This window comes from Polyodon spathula, chromosome 13, assembly GCF_017654505.1.
Source record: "Polyodon spathula isolate WHYD16114869_AA chromosome 13, ASM1765450v1, whole genome shotgun sequence".
NCBI classification, from domain to species: Eukaryota; Metazoa; Chordata; class Actinopteri; order Acipenseriformes; family Polyodontidae; genus Polyodon; species Polyodon spathula.
In genome coordinates, this window is record NC_054546.1 from 25,426,299 (window position 1) to 25,447,678 (window position 21,380).

At 40.6% G+C, this 21,380-nt stretch overlaps 2 protein-coding genes across 2 annotated transcripts in view; both read right to left on the bottom strand.

The window, feature by feature from the left end:
* The window catches only part of LOC121325619 (prolyl 3-hydroxylase 1-like), a 32,078-nt gene extending 12,269 nt beyond the window's left edge, over positions 1-19,809 (bottom strand). The window contains exons 1-2 of the mRNA XM_041268433.1: positions 19,249-19,809; positions 18,110-18,262 (exon numbers count right to left, since the gene is read on the bottom strand). Of these exons, the coding sequence (XP_041124367.1) occupies positions 18,110-18,262; positions 19,249-19,776 (681 nt within the window). The 5' untranslated portion in view covers positions 19,777-19,809. The remainder of the gene's footprint in view (positions 1-18,109; positions 18,263-19,248) is intronic.
* A 936-nt stretch (positions 19,810-20,745) lies between these two features.
* Positions 20,746-21,380, bottom strand: part of LOC121325288 (probable G-protein coupled receptor 162) — a 30,517-nt gene continuing 29,882 nt past the window's right edge. The window contains exons 7-8 of the mRNA XM_041267724.1: positions 21,181-21,368; positions 20,746-21,097 (exon numbers count right to left, since the gene is read on the bottom strand). Of these exons, the coding sequence (XP_041123658.1) occupies positions 20,812-21,097; positions 21,181-21,368 (474 nt within the window). The 3' untranslated portion in view covers positions 20,746-20,811. The remainder of the gene's footprint in view (positions 21,098-21,180; positions 21,369-21,380) is intronic.

Genomic DNA, 21,380 nt, shown 5'->3' on the forward strand with positions numbered 1-21,380 from the left:
TCAAAAGCTTTCTGGAAATCTAAATAAACCATGTCATATGCTTTGCAATTATCCATTATCAATGTTGCATCCTCAAAAAAATCAAGCAAGTTAGTTAGACACAATCTCCCTTTCCTAAAACCATGTTGACTGTCTCCCAGGACCCTGTTACCATATAGGTAATTTTCCATTTTGGATCTTATTATAGTTTCCATAAGTTTGCATATAATAGAAGTCAGGCTTACTGGTCTGTAGTTACCTGGTTCAGTTTTGTTTCCCTTTTTGTAGATCGGTATTACGTTTGCAATTTTCCAGTCTGTCGGTACCACCCCTGTGTCAAGAGACTGCTGCATGATCTTGGTTAGCGGTTTGTAAATAACTTCTTTCATTTCTTTGAGTACTACTGGGAGGATCTCATTCGGCCCAGGGGATTTGTTTATTTTAAGAGCTCCTAGTCCCTTTAACACTTTTGCCTCAGTTATGCTAAAGTTATTTAAAACTGGATAGGAACTGGATGACATGTGGGGCATGTTGTCAGTATCTTCCTTTGTAAAAACTTGTGAAAAGTAATCATTTACTATATTTGCTACGATTTTTCTACATCTACGATTTTGCCATTTGTATCTCTTAAACATTTAACCTCCTCTTTGAATGTTCTCTTGCTGTTGTAATATTGGAAAAACATTTTAGAATTGGTTTTAGCTCCCTTAGCAATGTTCATTTCTATTTCTCTCTTGGCCTTTCTAACTTCCTTTTTTGACTTGCGTTTGCAGTTCGGTGTACTCTTTCTGCATACTTTCTTTTTGGTCCTTTTTTAATGCTCTGTAAAGTGCCTTTTTTGGCTGAATATTTTTTTTAATTAATCTATTAAACCATTTTGGCAATTTAGTTTTACACTTAGATTTGTCTACTTTTGCGCCTCTAGTACTACTATAGCCCAGGTGCTTCACAAAACTGGCCTTTATGGGAGAGTGGCAAAAAGAAAGCCATTGTAGAACAAAACTCACATCAAATCTCAGCTAGTTAGCCAGAAGGCATGTGGGAGACTCTGAGACCAAGTGGAAGAAGATTCTATGGCCTGATGAGCCTCAAAGCTAAGCGCTATGTTTGTCGTAAGCCTAACACCGCACATCATCCTGAGAACACCATCCCTACTGTTAAGCATGGTGGTGGCAGAATCATGCTATGGGGATGCTTCTCTGTGTCAGGGCCTGGAAAGCTTAGAGGTCAAAATGGATGCAGCAAAGTACTGAGAAATCCTGGAGGAAAACCTGCTGAAGTTTGCAAGAGACCTGGGACTTGGGAGAAGATTCATCTTCCAGCAGGGCAATGACCCCAAAAATACAGCCAAAGCCACACTGGAGTGGCTGAAAAAGGTCAATGTCCTGGAGTGGCCCAGTCAAAGCTCGGACCTCAATCAAATTGAGAATATGTGGTAAGAGTTGAAAATTGCTGTTCACCTAAGGTCCCCATCCAACCTGATGGAGCTTGAGCAATTTTGCAAATAAAAATGGGCAAAAATTGCAGTGTCCAGATGTGCAAAGCTGGCAGAGACTTATCCAAATAGATTCATGGCTGTAATTGCTGCCAAAGGTGCCTCTGCCAAATATTGACTCAAGGGGGTGAATACTTAAACAATCAATTATTTTCTGTTTTGTATTTGTAATTAATTTAGAACAATTTGTAGATTTTATCTTTCACTTTGACATTATGGACTTTTTCTGTGTTGATCAGTGGCAAAAACACCTAATTAAATCCAATACAATAAAATGTAGAAAAGTCCATGGGGGGTGAATACTTTTGAGAGCCACTGTATACTCTTGTTTTCCAAGGTACAAGGACACAGATGGCATAGGGAATTTGGGAGGATGATTTAAGGCTGGCTCCTTAGTAGATGGAATAATACCAGACCTGAACAACTTGGACCTTTGTCTATCACCTGTTAGTGTCTTGCTGTTTTGCCCCTGGGAGGAGCACCATTGTAACTTGTAGTTTATTGTTTGTGTGCTCATCTTGTTTTGCTTCTAGAACCTATCCAGGGGCTCAGGAACTCCCACCCCATCGCTTCATTCCTCCTATGGGGCCTAGTATAAATGCTTATGTCTGCCGTTTTTACTTATGTCTATTAAGCCTAGCAAGCAGACATAGACTCCATACTGCAGTGTGCAATAAAGAAAGACCTATCTGCTTGAATAAACCCAAAGACGATCTCCGAGTTTTATTCCTTCACTGGCAGTAAAGGACCTAAATAAAACATTTGAAAAAATAGCTACATAAACAAATATAAAAAAGTCAACTTGAAAACCAACCAAAACCAAAAACCCAGAGAAAACTGGTTTGATGATGAATGTAAAACTGTGAGGAAAAAGTTAGGACAGTAATCAAACCAGAAACTTTATCAATCCAGACTTACACCTCAGGTACTGTGAAACATTAAAATACTACACACACACCCAAAAAAAGAAAAAGCAACAACACAGAAATCGAGGAATCTATCAACCAAGACCACTGGGAAACATGGATTAATATAAACTCAACCAGAGAAAGATCCAACAACAGAACAGAATTGTATTTAAGTAAAACTAAAAAGATTAGAATCATGTATTAAAAGACAACCAGACTCCCCTAGACAACCCAATCAATCCGCAGGATTTAAAGGAGAGAACCCCTAGACACCCCAATCAATCCACAGGGGCTAAATGAGAGAACCCCTAGACGTCCCAATCAATCTGAGGGAGCTAAAGGAGAAACTGCAGGCGCTCAATCCCAGAAGAGCCTGTGGGCCGGACAGCATCAGCACTGAGATGTTGAAACACAGCAGCCCTAAGCTGCAGGAAGCCCTGCCAGACTGTTCAAGCTCATCCTGAGCACTGGCTGTTTCTCTGACATCTGGAACAAAGGGCTAATAACCATTATCTATAAAAGTGGAGACAAAGTAGACCCCAATAACTACTGTGGCATCTGTAAGCAGTAACTTGGGTCAGGTGTTCTGCAGTATCATTAATGTCTGAATACTAGTCTTCCTTACAGAGCACAGTATCTTGAGTAAGAGTCAGACTGACTTCCTACCAAACCACTGCGACCACATTTACACCCTACACACCCTAATAAACAAACACGTCCACCAAACAAACAAAGGAAAACTATTCACCTGCATTATTGGGTGTGGAGTGAGAGAGGGCTGCACGGCTGCCACCCACAGAGCAGGGGTTACAGCAGAACCTGGCACTGCTAGAGAAGTACTGTCAGAAATGGGCGCAGACAGTAAACCAGGACAAGACGAGAGTGATGGTATTCCAGAAGAAACCCAGATCTCGGGGAAACAGGAACCGACCAGGACTATACAAAGTAGGACAAACACCCAACAGAAATCCTACATGCATAATTCTGAAAAAATATACTAACAATGCAGAGAAATACAGCAAATTGTGAATACAGGACCAAATTAGGCCGCTACCCACTGATTCTTAATATTCAAAAAAGAGCACTAAAATATTGGGTTCATTTAAACCAGTGACCCAAAATCCTCCCATCACAAAACCAAGAGCTCAGCCCAGAGAAGAGTGTCCTCAGCCAGCTGGTCCTCAGCCAGCTGGTCCTCAAGCTCACTGCAATTAGCAGCACTGACATCAGTAAGCTTCAGGACATCACTGCTATAACAATGCCAATCAGAGTCAACCACATTATATATCACCTCAAAAACTCATCTCTCTCTGACTGGGACAAAGAAACTAAAACAAAACAAATTGCAATGCTATCAGGCCCTAAAAAGAGACTTTACCAGACAGAATACCTGGTCAGGGTGAAAGACACAAAGCAGAGGCCAAGTACAGACTCAGTGACCACCACCTGGCCATCGAAACAGGAAGACACAGACAGTCCTGGCTACCCAGAGACAGGAGGCTATGTGGTCACTGTGAACTGGCAGAAGTCAAGATAGAGATGTACTTTCTCCTACACTGCTAAATACAGCCAAAAAAGGGAATTCACGCAATTCCCACACGAGCAGTCCAGAGAGAGTGGCAATCCTACTGGGGGAGGGACACACCGCTTCACTGGCTGCCCAGTATGTGTGTGCCTGTCACAGGCTGAGGGACACACAGTGAGCGTTCTGCCCAGTATGTGTGCACCTGTCACAGCCTGAGGGAAGCAAAGTGAGCACTCTACCCAGTATGTGTGTGCCTGTCACAGGCTGAGTGACACACAGTGAGCGCTCTGCACAGTATGGGTCCCCTTCCTAGCTGGCCGACTCCCTTGAACCCTTGCAAAGAACTGTCAGGCCAGCCCGTCCAGGGAACTCTGTTCTCACTTCTTAGCACCCTCACAGGTCGGGAGGGAGATTTACAACCAAGAATCATTGTATTTCTGTCACAGGGGGTTGCACAGATCTTTCGCCAGACCGCCGCTATTTCTCCATATATGTATTTTTTTTGTGTTTCCTCTTAGAGTGCACTCTGGGTTTGAGTTTCGCCCCACAGCGCTGTGACAGCTCTGCTTTCTTGCTCCCTCCAGTTCACGGCGTGGTTGTCAGAAACAAACAAACAAAAACAAAAAAAAAATTGTAAAAAAAACAACAAAAAAACCATTCTTTTTAAGCTTAAAAAACGTACGGGAGAGAAAGGCCTTTAAACAAAAGAAAATCCAGAATCACTCATTGCATACTACAAGCAAACAAAATATTTAAGTTATTTACAAAAACTAATCTGATTTTCTTCATAGACAACCTTAACATCTGGCACTGTGCACTGTACAACAACTTCAATAACTTCAGAAGAGAAGGAATTGGCGGTGGGAGACAACTCGTAATATACGAAGACACGGACAGACAGCATCATGTTCAAAGCAAACATCTATCATAATGGTATGATAATGACTCAGGGTAACGAAACAGTCTCGAAGCGTTTAAAAACATTTTTCAAAATTTATAAAAAGAAGTGCGCGATAACAATGATAATTCTGAAAACGGAAAAACTTACAACTCTAAATTAGGAAGCAGTGTGGTGGACTATGCAATAAAAGACTTAGACCCCCAAAATATCAATGTCTTTACAGTCAGACCACTGGCAAACAGTCCTATTTCTACATACCTCCCCCCAAATCAACAACAAACACTCCGTCAATCTTACACAAGCTGCCACCCACCTACCAATGCACGGAGGAGAATAAAGAGCAATATACAACAGAAGCAAACCACTGGGTAATTACAAACCTTATAAATTATTTTCAAACAAAAAACTATGACCAAAACTCTGACCGAGTAAATCAGAATGAGTCCGACATAAATGAAATATTCACCAAACTGGCACACTTACCCAACTTAAAACTTAAAGCATTCAAAGCTATCAATTGTTTGGATGGTGATAATATATGCCAAGTGTCAGATCAATCACTTCCAAAGAAGAAGATTTTGTGAGGTTTCAAGAAGAAATGCGTCATATGGCCATTTCGGTTTAACACCAGTTTCTTAAAAGTCAGTTGTATTGCTACAGTGTCAAGGATGATGCTTGTGAAGTTTGGAGTTAGTCAAGTAAACTGTTTGTTAACTGAGGCCGTTTTAAATTTCAGGCGTAAATGTACATCTGGCGGCCATAATGTTTTATAAAACATCACCATTTTAACATATTTGTATCCCATGGTTACTGGGACGATAAATACCAAGTTTGGAGTTTGTTGGTCAAATCGCAGCAGTTTGCTGTTAAGGGCGTATTTCGTTAAAGTTTGAGGCAGCCATTTCGACATTAAAATTTATTGCAGAAACTTCTGCTTTGCAAACTTGATGTGGGTTTGGATGCTGATGATATATGCCAAGTGTCAGATTAAACGCTTCACCGGTTCCCAAAAAGAAGATTTCGAAAGGTTTTAACGAAAAATGCGTCAGGGCGCCAATTGCAGGGATGCAGCAGGACAATTTTTGCAGCTTCTGATAGCCAATGTATCCAGCTTGTTACCTGCAAAGTCAAAACCTGATCAGTCACACAGCTTCCCAGCAACAGCAGTTTAAAGTTTTGGAGAAAAAAAACATACAAAATAAAAAACTGTCAATAACAATAGACTTTCCAGCCTTGCTGGGAAGCCTAATAAATGTAGTGTGGAGCCATTATATATACAAATTGAAGAGGATCCAATCCATCTTCAAATGCTTCTTCAGACACTGAATCAGAGCTCTCCAACCCAGAAAGTTGATTATTTTCAACGTCACTGTCACTCCTATCCATCTCCTCCAAAACTTCTAAAAGACTGAATCGACTTTTTTTGGGGATGCTTTGGAACACTGCTTAATATTTCATTCGATTTACAAATTTTACAATTTGAAAACGTATCATAAAATTGTAAGAAACTTTGATCTGCTGTGCATATTGCTGCATGCTCCATTGCAATACATGTGGCTCTGTTTACTTGCGCATATCAATTATTATTCATTTAATTGTGCTGCAAAGTCAAGGTATGATTGGACAGCTTGTGACCTCCCTTACAACGTGATCAGGGAGATTTCAGCATCAACAGATAGTTGTAAGGCCAGAGCAGCAAAAAAAAACAATAATGTTATTAGACTTCCAAGCCAAAGGCTGGGAAGCTTTTTGTTATTTTAGTTTAATTTTAGTATAATTAAGTTTTTTATTTATTTATTTATTTTTATTTTAATTATTATTTTTTTCTTCCTAAAACTTTAAACTGCTGCTGCTTCGAAGGTGTGTGACTAATCAGGTTTGACTAATCAGGCAGGTAACAAGCTGGATACACTGGCTGTCAGATGTTGAAAAAAATTTGCTGCTGCATCCTTGCAATTGGCGGCATGACGCATTTTGATAAAACCTTTTGAAATCATCTTCTTGGGAACCGGTAAAGTGATTGATCTGAAACTTGGCATATATCATCAGCATCCAAAACCGTAACAAGTTTGTGAAGCAGAAGTTGCTGTGATAAATTTTAATGTCAAAATGGCTGCCACAAATCTTATCGAAACGCGCCCCTAACAATAAATTGCTACTGTTTGAAAACTGTTTGTCCAACAAACTCCAAACATAGTAGTTATTGTCCAGTAACAATGGAATACAAATATGTCAAAATGGTTACGTTTTATAAAACAAGATGGCCAGCAGGTGTACGTTTACGTCTGAAATTTAAAACTGCCTCAGTTGACAAACTGTTTACTTGACTAACTCAAAACTTCAAAAGCATCATCCTTGACACTGTAGTAATGCAAATGACTTTTAAGAAACTCATGTTAAACGAGGTGGCTGTCTGACGCATTTTTGAAAAAATAAACTTTCAAAATCTTCTGTGGAACAGCTGAAGTCGCTGATTTTAAACTTGGCACATTGAGAACTAAACACGCTTGGACGGGTACTGATACTGGGGTTGACAGCCGTAAAACTACCTGGCAGTTCTAGTATTATTATTATTATTATTATTATTATTATTATTAAATCAATATACACAGGCAACCAATGCAGTGTAAAAATCAATAACAGGAGAACAGATTCCTTCACATAGGGCCGGGGAGTGAGACAAGGATGCAGTCTCAGCCCAACACTTTCTAACCTATATATAAACCACAGATTGGCCACAGATCTGAATCAGTCCCCTGACCCTGGACTGGCCAAAGACAACACACAAATCAAGTGGCTCCCATACGCCAATGATTTGGTGTTACTGTCACCTACAGCAACAGACCTCCAGCAGAAACTCACAACACTGGAGTGATACTGTAAAATCTGGGCTTTAGAAATAAATTCCAGTTCACCCTAAACAATAATGTAGTGGAACACACAACAAACTACAACTACCTGAGTCTAATAATTAGTTCAGACAGTCGACATTTAGCAATACAAAATCTCACAGAAAAAGCACGCAATTAAATCTGTGGACAAAACTTCTCCATCTCTACTTCCTCAACTTGAAAATTGTCTGCTTTAAAAAACAATTACTCATCCACCTGGAGAGAGCAAATCAAAACACAGAACAAACTGGAGTGCTACACCGCACTAAACAGAGAATATTGCCTCGTAGCACTACCATAGGGAAATAAAAAAATCAAAAACTGAGAAGAACATTGACAATGTACAGGCTTAGTGAACATAACGGGTCATCATAGACTAACATGGAAACCCAGAGAAGAGCGGCAGTGTGGGCAATGTGGATTGGAAGACATGGTCAGAGATGCTTTCTTCCCCTGGTTCAACAGACAGGGCCCCGACTTACCACAGCTGAACAGACAGTCCAGACTGAGAGCAGTACTGGGAGAGACCAAGGCTACAGCACAGCTGGCTGCCCAATACATAATCTACATAGACACAACATAAGAGATTAACAATGACAGTCACAAAAGGCTTTATACATTTTACTATGTAAAAAAAGAAAAAAAATGCTTATATTGTTCAAACTATATTATTTGCCTGTTTGTTTACATATAAAAGCTTTGGCAATACTGTACCTGTAAATAGGTCATGCCAATAAAGCACAGTTGAACTGAACTGAATTGATACAGAGAGATACAGGGTAATACAGAGAGAGAGAGAGAGAGAGAGAGAGAGAGAGAGAGAGAGAGAGAGAGAGAGACTCCTCACACAGGGAGGAGGGAGGAAAAGAATAAATAAATGTTTTAGTATATATATTATTATTATTGTTATTGTTGTAATTTGTTTTAACTATACTGTGTTGTTTTTGTTTTATTTACATATGTTTTAATGTTAATTGTAAAGATGAACTTACCCATCATTGCTTTGCAATACTTGTAATTATCAGTCATGCCAATAAAGCACTTGAAATTGAAAATGTAATTGATACAGAAAGATAGAGAGAGATACACAGGTCTGTACATCATTAATGGCAGGGTCAGAGGAGACTCTTTGGGTAGATTCACATACTGCTCAGCTCTTAGGACTAGTGTAGTTGACTATGACATGACTGACCTGGACCCCTCCTCTATTAATGTATTAACTGTCAGACCACAAACCCATCTGTCAGACCAGTCAAATCACTGTGTTCCTGAAAAGAACAGACTAGTCATACAGCTGGGCTCCAAGCAGCACAGAGGAATTCAACAAAGCAAATGGATCTACTGAAATTAGTAATCTTATTAACACCTTCCACAACACACATTACCAACCTAATGGGAGAGGGGTAAATCTAACACATTAATGAAATATTTGAAAAAGCAGCAAAAAAAGGCAAATCTCAAAAAAAGAAACAAGAAAAACAACCAGAAACAGAAACCCAAAGAAAAATGGTTTGATGACAAATATAAAACTGTAAGGAAAAAACTAAGACAAATAATCAACCACACAACCCAGATTTACGCCTCAGGTATTGTGAGACCCTAAAACACTACAAACACACCCTAAAACAGAAAAAAAGAAAAACACATTAATAAAACCTCATAGACATCAGCCAAAATCAATTCTGGGAAAAGCAGAATAATTTAAACTCAACAAAAAGCATGAGAATTTGCAGATACAAAATTGAACTATTTGGAAAAAATATTTTGAAAATCTCTACAAAAGAAATCCTGGAAAAGGATCCAACAGTAGAGCAAAAATTAATTTGGGAAAAAATTAAAATGTTAGAACTATCAATTAAAGATAACCAAAATCCACTTGATACCCCAATCACCCTGCAGGAAGCTCCAGGCCCTCAAACTCAAAAAAGCCTGTGGCCCCGACTGCATCAGCACTGAGATGCTCAAACACAGCAGCAGGGGGCCCTGCTTCAATATCCCCAATTCACAAGAGTGGATACGAATTCGACCCCAATAACTAACAAGGCATCTGTGTGAGCAGTAACCTGGGGAAGGTATTTTGCAGTATCATTAATGCCCGGATACTAGCTTTCCTTACCAAACACAGTGTCTTAAGTAAGAGTCAGATTGCCTTTCTACTAAACCACCGCACCTCTGACCATGTTTACTCCGTACACACCCTAATAAACAAAGACGTCCAAAAAACAAACAAAGATAACATATTCTGAAAACAAGTGCGGAGTGAAAATTGCAGACTAAAGAACAGAATTCTTCACATGATGGTGGGGAGTGAGACAGGGCTGCAGTCTGAGCCCAGCACTGTTCAATATTTACATTAATGAGTTAGCAACGGTGTTGGAGCAGTCTGCAGCCCCTGGCCTCACTCTACATGACAAAGAAATTAAATTCTTGCTGTACGCAGATTACCTGTCGCCCACTGAACAGGGACTACAGCAGAGCCTGGCACTGTTAGAGCAGTACTGTCAGACCTGGGCCCTGGCAGTCAATTTGAAAAAGACCAGTGTCATGATATTCCAGAAAATGGTCAGATATCACAAAAGCAGGTACCACTTCACGCTAGACAACAGCACACACCACAAATTATAACTACCTGGGCCTGACGATCAGTGCGTCTTGGAGCTTTAACCTAACAGTGAATGCATTAAAAGAAAAAGCTGTTTCTGGTCTGACGTCACCCACTACATAAGAACATAAGAAAGTTTACAAACGAGAGGAGGCCATTTGGCCCATCTTGCTCGTTTGGTTGTTAGTAGCTTATTGATCCCAAAATCTCATCAAGCAGCTTCTTGAAGGATCCCAGGGTGTCAGCTTCAACAACATTACTGGGGAGTTGATTCCAGACCCTCACAATTCTCTGTGTAAAAAAGTGCCTCCTATTTTCTGTTCTACAACTGTCTTTGTGACACACGTCAGAATGTGAGTGAGGTAACCAGTGGAGTATCACAGGGATCAGTATTAGGTCCTCCACTATTCCTAATCTACATGAATGATTTAGATTCTGGGATAGTAAGCAAACTTGTTAAATTTGCAGACAACACAAAAATACGAGGAGTGGCAAACACTGTTGCAGCAGCAAAGGTCATTCAAAATGATCTGGACAAGATTCAGAACTGGGCAGACACATGGCAAATGACTTTTAATAGAGAAAAGTGTAAGGTACTGCACGCAGAAAATAAAAATGTGCATTATAAATATCATATGGGAGATACTGAAATTGGAGAAGGAATCTATGAAAAAGACTAGGCGTTTTTGTTGACTCAGAAATGTCTTCATCTAGACAATTTGGGGAAGCTATAAAAAGGGCCAACAAGATGCTTGGATATATTTTGAAAGTGTTGAATTTAAATGAAGGGAAGTAATGTTAAAACTGTACAATGCATTAGTAAGACCTCATCTTGTGTTCAGTTCTGGTCACCTCGCTACAAAATGGATATTGCTGCTCTAGAAAGAGTGCAAAGAAGAGTGACCAGAATTATTCCGGGCTTAAAAGGCATGTCATATGCAGACAGGATAAAAGAATTGAATCTGTTCAGTCTTGAACAAAGAAGACTACATGGCGACCTAAGAATACGTGGCGACCTAATTCAAGCATTCAAAATCCTAAAAGGTATTGACAGTGTCGACCCAAGGGACTTTTTCAACCTGAAAAAAGAAACAAGGACCAGGGTTTACAAATGGAAATTAGACAAAGGGGCATTCAGAACAGAAAATAGGAGGCACTTTTTTACACAGAGAATTGTGAGGTTCTGGAATCAACTCCCCAGTAATGTTGTTGAAGCTGACACCCTGGGATCCTTCAAGAAGCTGCTTGATGAGATTCTGGGATCAATAAGCTACTAACAACCAAACGAGCAAGACGGGCTGAATGGCCTCCTCTCATTTGTAAACTTTCTTATGTTGTTAATAGGCTTCCCAGCCTTTGGCTTGGAAACCTAATAATAACTAAAGCTGCTATCAACTATAAAGACTTCCAAGAAAACACAGTTCAATCATCACAAATAATTGCTAATACAGCAGGCTACGTTTCCTATAATTAGTTAATGGGCTACTTAAGTTGTATCGTGTACAGAGCATAATCTTACGCTGAGGTTTAAGTACACTGATCTGTGTTAGATACAGCTGAGGATCTATAGGTCAATTTGTGGGTTTTGAACCTTCGCAGAGGTCAAAGGTCATGAGTAATGACATTTTTTTATAAAGTACATATGACTTCCTATATGTGTTCCTGTCACAAAGACGGCCGGAGTGGGTGGCGTCAGACCAGAAGCAGGAAATAAACAGAGAGGTGGAGTTTGGTTGAGCTGAGCGAATGCTTTCGCTCAGCATTTAATAAAAAAACAGAACAGAAAATAAACGGCTGTAACAATACAAAAACAGGACACGGCACATTCGCCAAAATAAACAGACAAACAAAACGGACTAAACAAAACAAACAATGGACTAACAAACAAACACGGTGAGCTTCTATTTAACGATTACTTTTGTTCTTACTATTTCTACCTCCGTCTCCTATCCCGTTCTCGACTCACCGAACACCCAACCGCGAGTGGGTGAAAACATGCTGTTTTTATGCAGCTATACCAAGTCTCGATTGCTAATCAATCATTCAATTGGAGTCTCGGTACAACTGCACGTGAATTAATAAAGTGCAATTCCCCGTGCTCACATATTACATTTTAAACACTCGTGTTACACAGACCCGTTTATATCCCGTGTACCAATGACTATACACCAACATTAAACACAACATATAACAGATAATATACACAGGGGCGGACACTTTGTCACAGTTCCATATAAACCATGCCTCTATCTGTAACCCCTGAGGCGCAAGGAGCCTGTTTTTAGCTTGACCTTTTGGAAAGGTCAAAGGTCGCGGGTGATGACATTTTTTCATAGAGCATATATGACTTCCTACACGTGTTCCGTTATTACTTTGCCCATATCGGCACGCCCTAGGAGATAAAATTTAAACGTTAATTCCAATATGGCCGCCAAACTATGTGGCCAATCTGCTTTCGATTTTAGCGGTTATTACTTTATTATAGGCCGCACAACTGTACCAACATTAAAGAGCATACGTGCAACACTGTTCTTGCTATGGGTCATAAAACTTGTTTTTCAATTACCAATATGGCCGCCAAACCATGTGACCAAAACAAGCCATTTTGAAATGTACAGTACTTCACATTACCCTGTACTATCATCTCAGTTTCATGTCTCTAGTGTATTGCAGTATGGATTTATACTTTAATATATGTTAATATAGCACTATCTGCTGACATTGTCAGCTCTCCATCTTAAGTTGTTTTGTTGACAAGAGTTTTGAAAATTGTCCAATATTTTCATAAGATGTAGCCTAGTGGCCAAACTGTGAATTTTTTCCACTCTGGGACGCAGGTCTGGTTGTCCACATATAGGCATCTACTTACGTATGCGTTTTCATGACTCTGTGACAAACTTTTGGCATAATAATAATAATATTAATAATAATAATAATAATAATAATAATAATAATAATAATAATAATAATAATAATAAACACATGCAATAAACAATAGGCTTTCACTGAAGGCCCAACCTTTGGCTTGGAAGCCTAAATACAGAGACAGAGATACACAGAGACAAACAGTGATACAGAGAGAGATACAAAGAGATACATGCAGAGAGAGAGAGATACAGAGGGAAAGATACAGAGATTCACTTCCTAACACACTGTGAGAAATATAAAACCTAGGGGCCATTTTCTTCCCCAAATTCGGCTATTTAGTCCTGGGGGAAGACAAACACAGCCATTCTGGCTGGTCAATACGTGGCGACCTGTCATAGCCTGAAGGACAAACAGTAAATATGTCACACTAGAGAGGGAAAAGAGAGAGGGAGGGAAGGAGGGAGGGATTCTGTTTAATATACAAGCCGGGGGGAGGGTGTACTGTTTAATATAGAGGGAGGGAGGGGGTACTGTTTAATATACAGGGAGGTAGGGTGTACTGTTTCATACAGAAGGAGGGAGGGAAGGAGTTATTCAATACAGAGTATAGTATTAAAAGACATGTTTTCTCTGTCTATATATTTTGGTAGTTTATGCCACGTATGTGCTTTGGCAACACAATTCTTTTTTATTGCCATGCTAATAAAGCCAATTTGAATTTGAATTTGATAGAGAGAGAGATAAAGAGATTGAAAAACCAGGCCCTACAAGATTTAAATCACATTTTTTTTTTCAACTGGCTGAAAAATCGAACCTGAAACTCAACAGAAAAATCTGTAAAACCCAAAAATGCAACATCACAGAAAAATGGTTTGAAAATGAATGTAAACTAATGAGGAAAAAGCTATGAAACCTATGAAACCATAAGCATACCCAACCAAACAACCTAGAATTGCGTCAAACGTACTGTCATACCCTAAAACAATATAAAAGCACTCTTCTGCAGAAAAAAATAAACAAAATACGAGAGCAGTAAACTATCAGAAATAGATTCGATTGACAAAAATACCTTTTGGTGACTTGGCAAAAATTAAACCCCAAAAAAACAAATAGAGAATTAGGAATCCAAAATGGAAACACATGGAAAAATTACTTTGAAAAAATTATACAAATCAATTCCAAACAAAGAATTAAATCAACACCAACTACACGTTCTAACCAAACTAAAAACATTAGAGAAAGTAATTAAAGACAACCAGTCCCCTCTAGGCACCCCAATCACACTGTGAGTGGTCAAAGAGAAACTTCAAACCATGAAATCTCAGAAAACTTGTGGTCAGGACAGCATCCTCTACGAAATGCTCAAATACAATAACCCAGCAATACAGAGCACCCTGGTAAAACTCTTCAACTTAGTATTAAATACCGGATATTTCCCAGAAACATGGAATACAGGATTAATAACCCCAATATATAAAAAAGGCGATAAATGAGATCCAAATAATTAGCAGAATCTGTGTAAGCAGTAACCTGGGGAAGCTGTTCTGTAGCATCATGAATAACCGAGTACTGCCCTACCTCCAGGAGCACAGGGTCCTCAGTAAAAGCCAAATAGGATTCTTCCCCAACCACCGCACTGTAGATCACATCCAGACACTAATTAATCAACAAGTACATCAGAAAAACAAAGCAAATATTTTTGCCTGCTTTGTTGACAGGGCTGCGGTCCGAGTCCACACTATTTAACATTTATATCAACAAGCTTGCTACAGAACTAGAGCCATCCTCCACTCCAGGACTTGCTCTAGATTACACACAAATAAAATGTCTGCTCTACGCTGACGACCTGCTCTTACTGCAACAGAAACTGGCCATACTTAAGAACATAAGAAAGTTTACAAACGAGAGGAGGCCATTCGGCCCATCTTGCTCGTTTGCTTGTTAGTAGCTTATTGATCCCAAAATCTCATCAAGCAGCTTCTTGAAGGATCCCAGGGTGTCAGCTTCAACAACATTACTGGGGAGTTGATTCCAGAGCCTCACAATTCTCTGTGTAAAAATGTGCCTCCTGTTTTCTGTTCTGAATGCCCCTTTGTCTAAACTCCATTTGTGACCCCTGGTCCTTGTTTCTTTTTTCAGGCTGAAAAAGTCCCTTGGGTCGACACTGTCAATACCTTTTAGAATTTTGAATGCTTGAATTAGGTCGCCACGTAGTCTTCTTTGTTCAAGACTGAACGATTCAATTCTTTTAGCCTGTCTGCATATGACATACCTTTTAAGCCCGGAATAATTCTGGTCGCTCTTCTTTGCACTCTTTCTAGAGCAGCAATATCTTTTTTATAGCGAGGTGACCAGAACTGCACACAATATTCAAGATGAGGTCTTACTAGTGCATTGTACAGTTTTAACATTACTTCCCTTGATTTAAATTCAACACTTTTCACAATGTATCCGAGCATCTTGTTAGCCTTTTTTATAGCTTCCCCACATTGTCTAGATGAAGACATTTCTGAGTCAACAAAAACTCCTAGGTCTTTTTCATAGATTCCTTCTCCAATTTCAGTATCTCCCATATGATATTTATAATGTACATTTTTATTTCCTGCGTGCAGTACCTTACACTTTTCTCTATTAAATGTCATTTGCCATGTGTCTGCCCAGTTCTGAATCTTGTCTAGATCATTTTGAATGACCATTGCTGCTGCAACAGTGTTTGCCACTCCTCCTACTTTTGTGTCGTCTGCAAATTTAACAAGATTGCTTACGATACCAGCATCTAAATCATTAATGTAGATTAGGAATAGCAGAGGACCTAATACTGATCCCTGTGGTACACCGCTGGTTACCACACTCCATTCTGAGGTTTTTCCTCTAATCAGTACTTTCTGTTTTCTACATGTTAACCACTCCCTAATCCATGTACATGTGTTTCCTTGAATCCCTACTGCGTTCAGTTTGAGAATTAATCTTTTGTGCGGGACTTTGTCAAAAGCTTTCTGGAAATCTAAATAAACCATGTCATATGCTTTGCAATTATCCATTATCGATGTTGCATCCTCAAAAAAATCAAGCAAGTTAGTTAGACACGATCTCCCTTTCCTAAAACCACATTGACTGTCTCCCAGGACCCTGTTACCATATAGGTAATTTTCCATTTTGGATCTTATTATAGTTTCCATAAGTTTGCATATAGTAGAAGTCAGGCTTACTGGTCTGTAGTTACCTGGTTCAGTTTTGTTTCCCTTTTTGTGGATCGGTATTACGTTTGCAATTTTCCAGTCTGTCGGTACCACCCCTGTGTCAAGAGACTGCTGCATGATCTTGGTTAGCGGTTTGTAAATTACTTCTTTCATTTCTTTGAGTACTACTGGGAGGATCTCATCCGGCCCAGGGGATTTGTTTATTTTAAGAGCTCCTAGTCCCTTTAACACTTCTGCCTCAGTTATGCCAAAGTTATTTAAAACTGGATAGGAACTGGATGACATGTGGGGCATGTTTTCAGTATCTTCCTTTGTAAAAACTTGTGAAAAGTAATCATTTTATATATTTGCTATTTTTTTTTCTTCATCTACGATTTTGCCATTTGTATCTCTTAAACATTTAATCTCCTCTTTGAATGTTCGCTTGCTGTTGTAATATTGGAAAAACATTTTGGAATTGGTTTTAGCCCCCTTAGTAATGTTCATTTCTATTTCTCTCTTGGCCTTTCTAACTTCCTTTTTGACTTGCGTTTGCAGTTCAGTGTACTCTTTCTGTATAATTTCTTTTTGGTCCCTTTAATGCTCTGTAAGTGCCTTTTTTCGCTGAATATTTAAAAAATGGATCTATTAAACCATTTTGGTAATTTAGTTTTACATTTATAGATTTGTCTACTTTAGGGATGTAATTGTTTTGCGCCTCTAGTACTACATTTTTGAAGAACAACCATCCTTCTTCTGTGGGTGTTTTCTCTATTTTACTCCAATCTACTTCTGTTAGTCTCTGTTTCATACCTTCATAGTTTGCTTTTCTAAAATTGTAAACCTTAGCTTTAGTCATTACTTTTGGGGATTTAAAAAACACTTCAAATGAGACCATGTTGTGGTCTGAGTTTGCCAGTGGTTCTCTGACCTCTGTTTTAGTTACTTGAGAGACCCCACCATCCACCACCAGCTGAAACAACAAGAGCAGTGCCCAGAGAGACACCCCACCATCCAGCTGGCCCTGAAGCTCTGTGTACAAATTCATACTGATATCAGAGCTTCATGCTAGCTGGGGCAAAACACACCCACTTCAGCTCAGGAAATTGGACAGACCAAATTAAAAAACCAAATAAACTAGAATGCTACAGAAATGATTCCCTAGCTGAACATTTAACTGAAAAAAAAGATTCCAAACTGAGACAGACCCTGACAAAATACAGGATTTTTGAGGCATCTTGAAGGCAATCTTGAGGTGGAAACTTGCCGACACAAGCAGACCTGGAAACCAAGAGACAAGTGCCTGTGTGGCCAGTGTGATTGTGGGGTGGTAGAGACAGAGAAACGCTTTGCTCTAGACCGCAGCAAATACAACAATGTCAGAAATATTTACTACCCCAAATTCATCACCAGGGTTCCCGGCTTCCACCACTTAGACCAGGAATCCCAATTAAAAATAACCCTGGGAGAGAATAAAAGAAACAGCTGAAACTGCTGCAACATTTTAACCAATTGCCACATAACGAGGGACAAAATATACAATTAAAAATGTAACTAACCATATCTCATTATACATTTCATTTTCTCTTTTTTTGTAAATATCTATTTTCTAATTTATTTTTGTTCTGTAAATGCTTTGGCAATACTTGCACAACATTGTCATGCTAATAAAGCTAATTTTGAATTTGAATATGATACAGAGATGTTTAAAAAACATAAAACATAAAAAATATCAACAAAAAGACAGGGGGGGTCTCTTACCCAGTGTGCTCTACTCTCCTGGTCAGTGAAGCTCTCCTCTCTCACTCCCTTCATCTTCCTGTAGTTCTGCAAGTTTAGCTTCATCTCCAGGTGATCTGGGTTCGAGACAAAGAACGTGTGCGCTGCTGAGACTGCCTTCTCAACCTTCTTCAACTGAGAGAGAGGGAGAGGGAGAGGTGGGGAGAGAGGAAGAGAGAAAGATTATTTCAGTCTGTCATCACACCGTGTGACTCCTGTAGTTAATAACAGGGGTTGCAAGAAACAGTGAACTAGTGTAAGCTCAGAGCAACAAGCCAGCTCAGACATGGGTTCCAATGATCGCAAGTCATGTGACTGTGAGGGCCTCGTGATTCCAGAAGAGTGGCAGTGCAGTCCGGTAACACGGGAATCACGTTGTACAGCATGAACATATAGCTTTAAACCAGCCAAGCAGCTTTAACTCACTTTACACAACGGGATGGACACAGACTGAGCAGAAAGAGTATCGATAGAGGATGTATTAATGCACTGGATTCCTTTCAAAGAGAGACTAGTCGACCCACTCCACTCTTGTACCTGGATTATTGAACTGTGTTTCATTGACAGTTCACCCTGGTTATTGAAGTGCAGCAGCGATGGCACAGGAGACACCGAGAGCACTACTCCAGGACTTCATTAGCCAGCTTCACAGCTTGCATTTTATCTCACTATATCTGTGCAGCTGAATGAAATCACACCAGGCACTCTGATCAAACAGAATCACTACAAAGTGCACAGTCCCCAGCACCACCTGTGCAGCCCTGCTTACTGCTGAGTGCTTTACTATTGATATTATTATAGTCTGTTTTACCACAGTCTCATCCTGTTCAGTTTGACACTACAGTACAAAATAATTCATTTTTGGGTGTCTGTGCAGTTTACTGCATTCCTTCAAGTTTATTTTCATTTAACCTGCAGACAGAGAGGCAGGCAGACAGAAACACCCAGTTCAGTTTGACACTACCATTCCTTTTTGCTAGTTTAGCTTTCAGTAAGCTGGCGTTAATCAGAAACAGGCATTACTGCTTTCAGTTTGTTTACTTTCACCTCACTAGCGCAGCACTCTCTCCCCTGTCCCGCTGCACAGTCCAGCACTGCTGCACCCCGCTACCACCACCAACCTTGTAATACGCGACCTGCAGATAGTTATAGGGGTTCCGACTCTCAAAATCCGCCAGCACTTCTTCTGACACAGCGGACCGCGCTGTCGGTTCGAGTCGGTTTCGTTCACAGAACAGGAGACACTCGGCTCGTCTCAGCACAGTCCAAAAAAACTTCAGATCCGATAAACTGTTGCCCCCCGCCGCAGGCCCGGAGCCGAACCCGTCCAGCGCACACCCGGCGAGGCAGCTTCGCTTTACCCGGTCCAGCGCGGAGCGGGTCTGCAGCGAGCGCTCCAAATACTCGGCCGCTTTCTCCCACTCCTCCGCGAAGTAGGCGCGGACACCCGCCAGGTACAGGCCGTCGTAGGGAGGTAGTAAGCGGGCTTGCCCGTTTGCGGAGGTACCTGTGTTTTGTAAAGAGTCCGGAAAGGAAAAAGAATAATTGAGAGAAAGAGAGGAAAGGAGACAGAGGACGAAAATAAAACGAAAGGGAGAGAGAGGAAGGCAACGCGAAAGAGATGCCACGTTATCAGGAGCCGCCGCCATGGTTCACAACTGCGCTGGGCAAGCGGGAGGGGAGGAGAGGAGAAGGGAGGGAGGGAGGAGAGGAGAAGGGAAGGAGGGAGAGAGAGGTGAGTTTCTGTAAAGCGGCACAATATACACATTATCCGTTACAAGGTTTTATACACACTAGCGATGAGACGTGCTAAAACTAATGACACACAAAGCAATGCACATTAGAAAACAAGAGACAAAAAGCAATAATAGCATATATCTTAAAAACGATAAACGGATCCTAAAATCCCATTTCCCAGTAATAAGTATAATAAATAACCTGGAATACCGAAAATACAGAACACTATTGAAAAATAAGCAACGACAGCGTGTAACTGCAATCTCAAAATTCCTTACCCTGAACAGAAATGAGCACATTAAAGTGGGATGACAGATAGACTGACAGCACCAGAATACTATGTCAGCTTTGTGTCTAAAGTGTGGGTTGATTATAACACGTTATTTGATCTGATACATGTTATTGTAGTAAATGTTTGCTTCCTGACTTTTTGCCAGTGATGCACGCCATTAATCTGTCTGCTGGGCTTCATGCATGTCTCATAGATATAGAACCAGGAGGGTTGAGAGTGCTCACTGACATACCATACCTGACTCTCACAGCACTGCACCGCACCCTGTATGCCGAATGAGAGTGCGCACTGAAATACCATACCTGACTCTCACAGCACTGTAGCATGCACTCCGAGTGAGAGTGCTCTCTGAAATACCATACCCGACTCTCCAGCAATGTACCTTGCGCTCAGAGTGAGAGTGCTCGCTGAAATACAAACTGTGATACCATACCTGACTCTCCAGCAAGGTTAAGCGCAGTGATGTGAAGCAGTGAGATAAAGCACAGTGAGGTGAAGCACAGTGAGACTAAACAGATATGTCAAAAAGCACAGACTGGAGTCTCAAAGTAAATAAATCTTTGCACAAAAAATGACACTTGAAGCTTTGTTGTATAAACACTGTTTAATATTAAATGAGACAGAGACACGCACACGCGCTCACACACTGGCTGGTTCAGTCCCAGTCTCTGTGTTCTCCGCAGCGCATCTCCCTGTGGTTCTGGCTATCGGGTCCGCTGAGGGAGGCTCTCCTCTCAGGCTGCTGTCTGTGCGCCCTGTGAGTGCGCTCGGAGCAGGTTACCAGGGTGGGTGTAATCATGACAATAGCAAGTGATGCTCTCCGGGCTTGGTTGCTGTGGTGATGCCGCTGGGTCATGAAGAGGTCATCCTTGTTAATGAAGCGCATCACTTCCTGTCTGGAGAAGCAGGGGGAGGTGGCTTCCTTCATTCTTTTAATATACCTGAGAGGACATTAAATAAATTGACTTAGTGCTGGACTCAACAAAACCAGAACCAGCCAGAGTGATAGAGCTGGACCTGCTACCTCTGTGCATCTGGGGGTGGGAGCATCTCCAGGAAGTCATGTAAGGACAAGGACCTGCCCCCTACAGGTAGCCGGTGTTGGTTGCTAATGATGTCATCAGAGGAAGACCAACGAGGAAGCAGGGAGTTGGAGGGGGCATGACTCCAGGAATCACTGTCATCGTGAGAGTGCCTTCTATTGGCTGGGACCTGGAAGGGGCG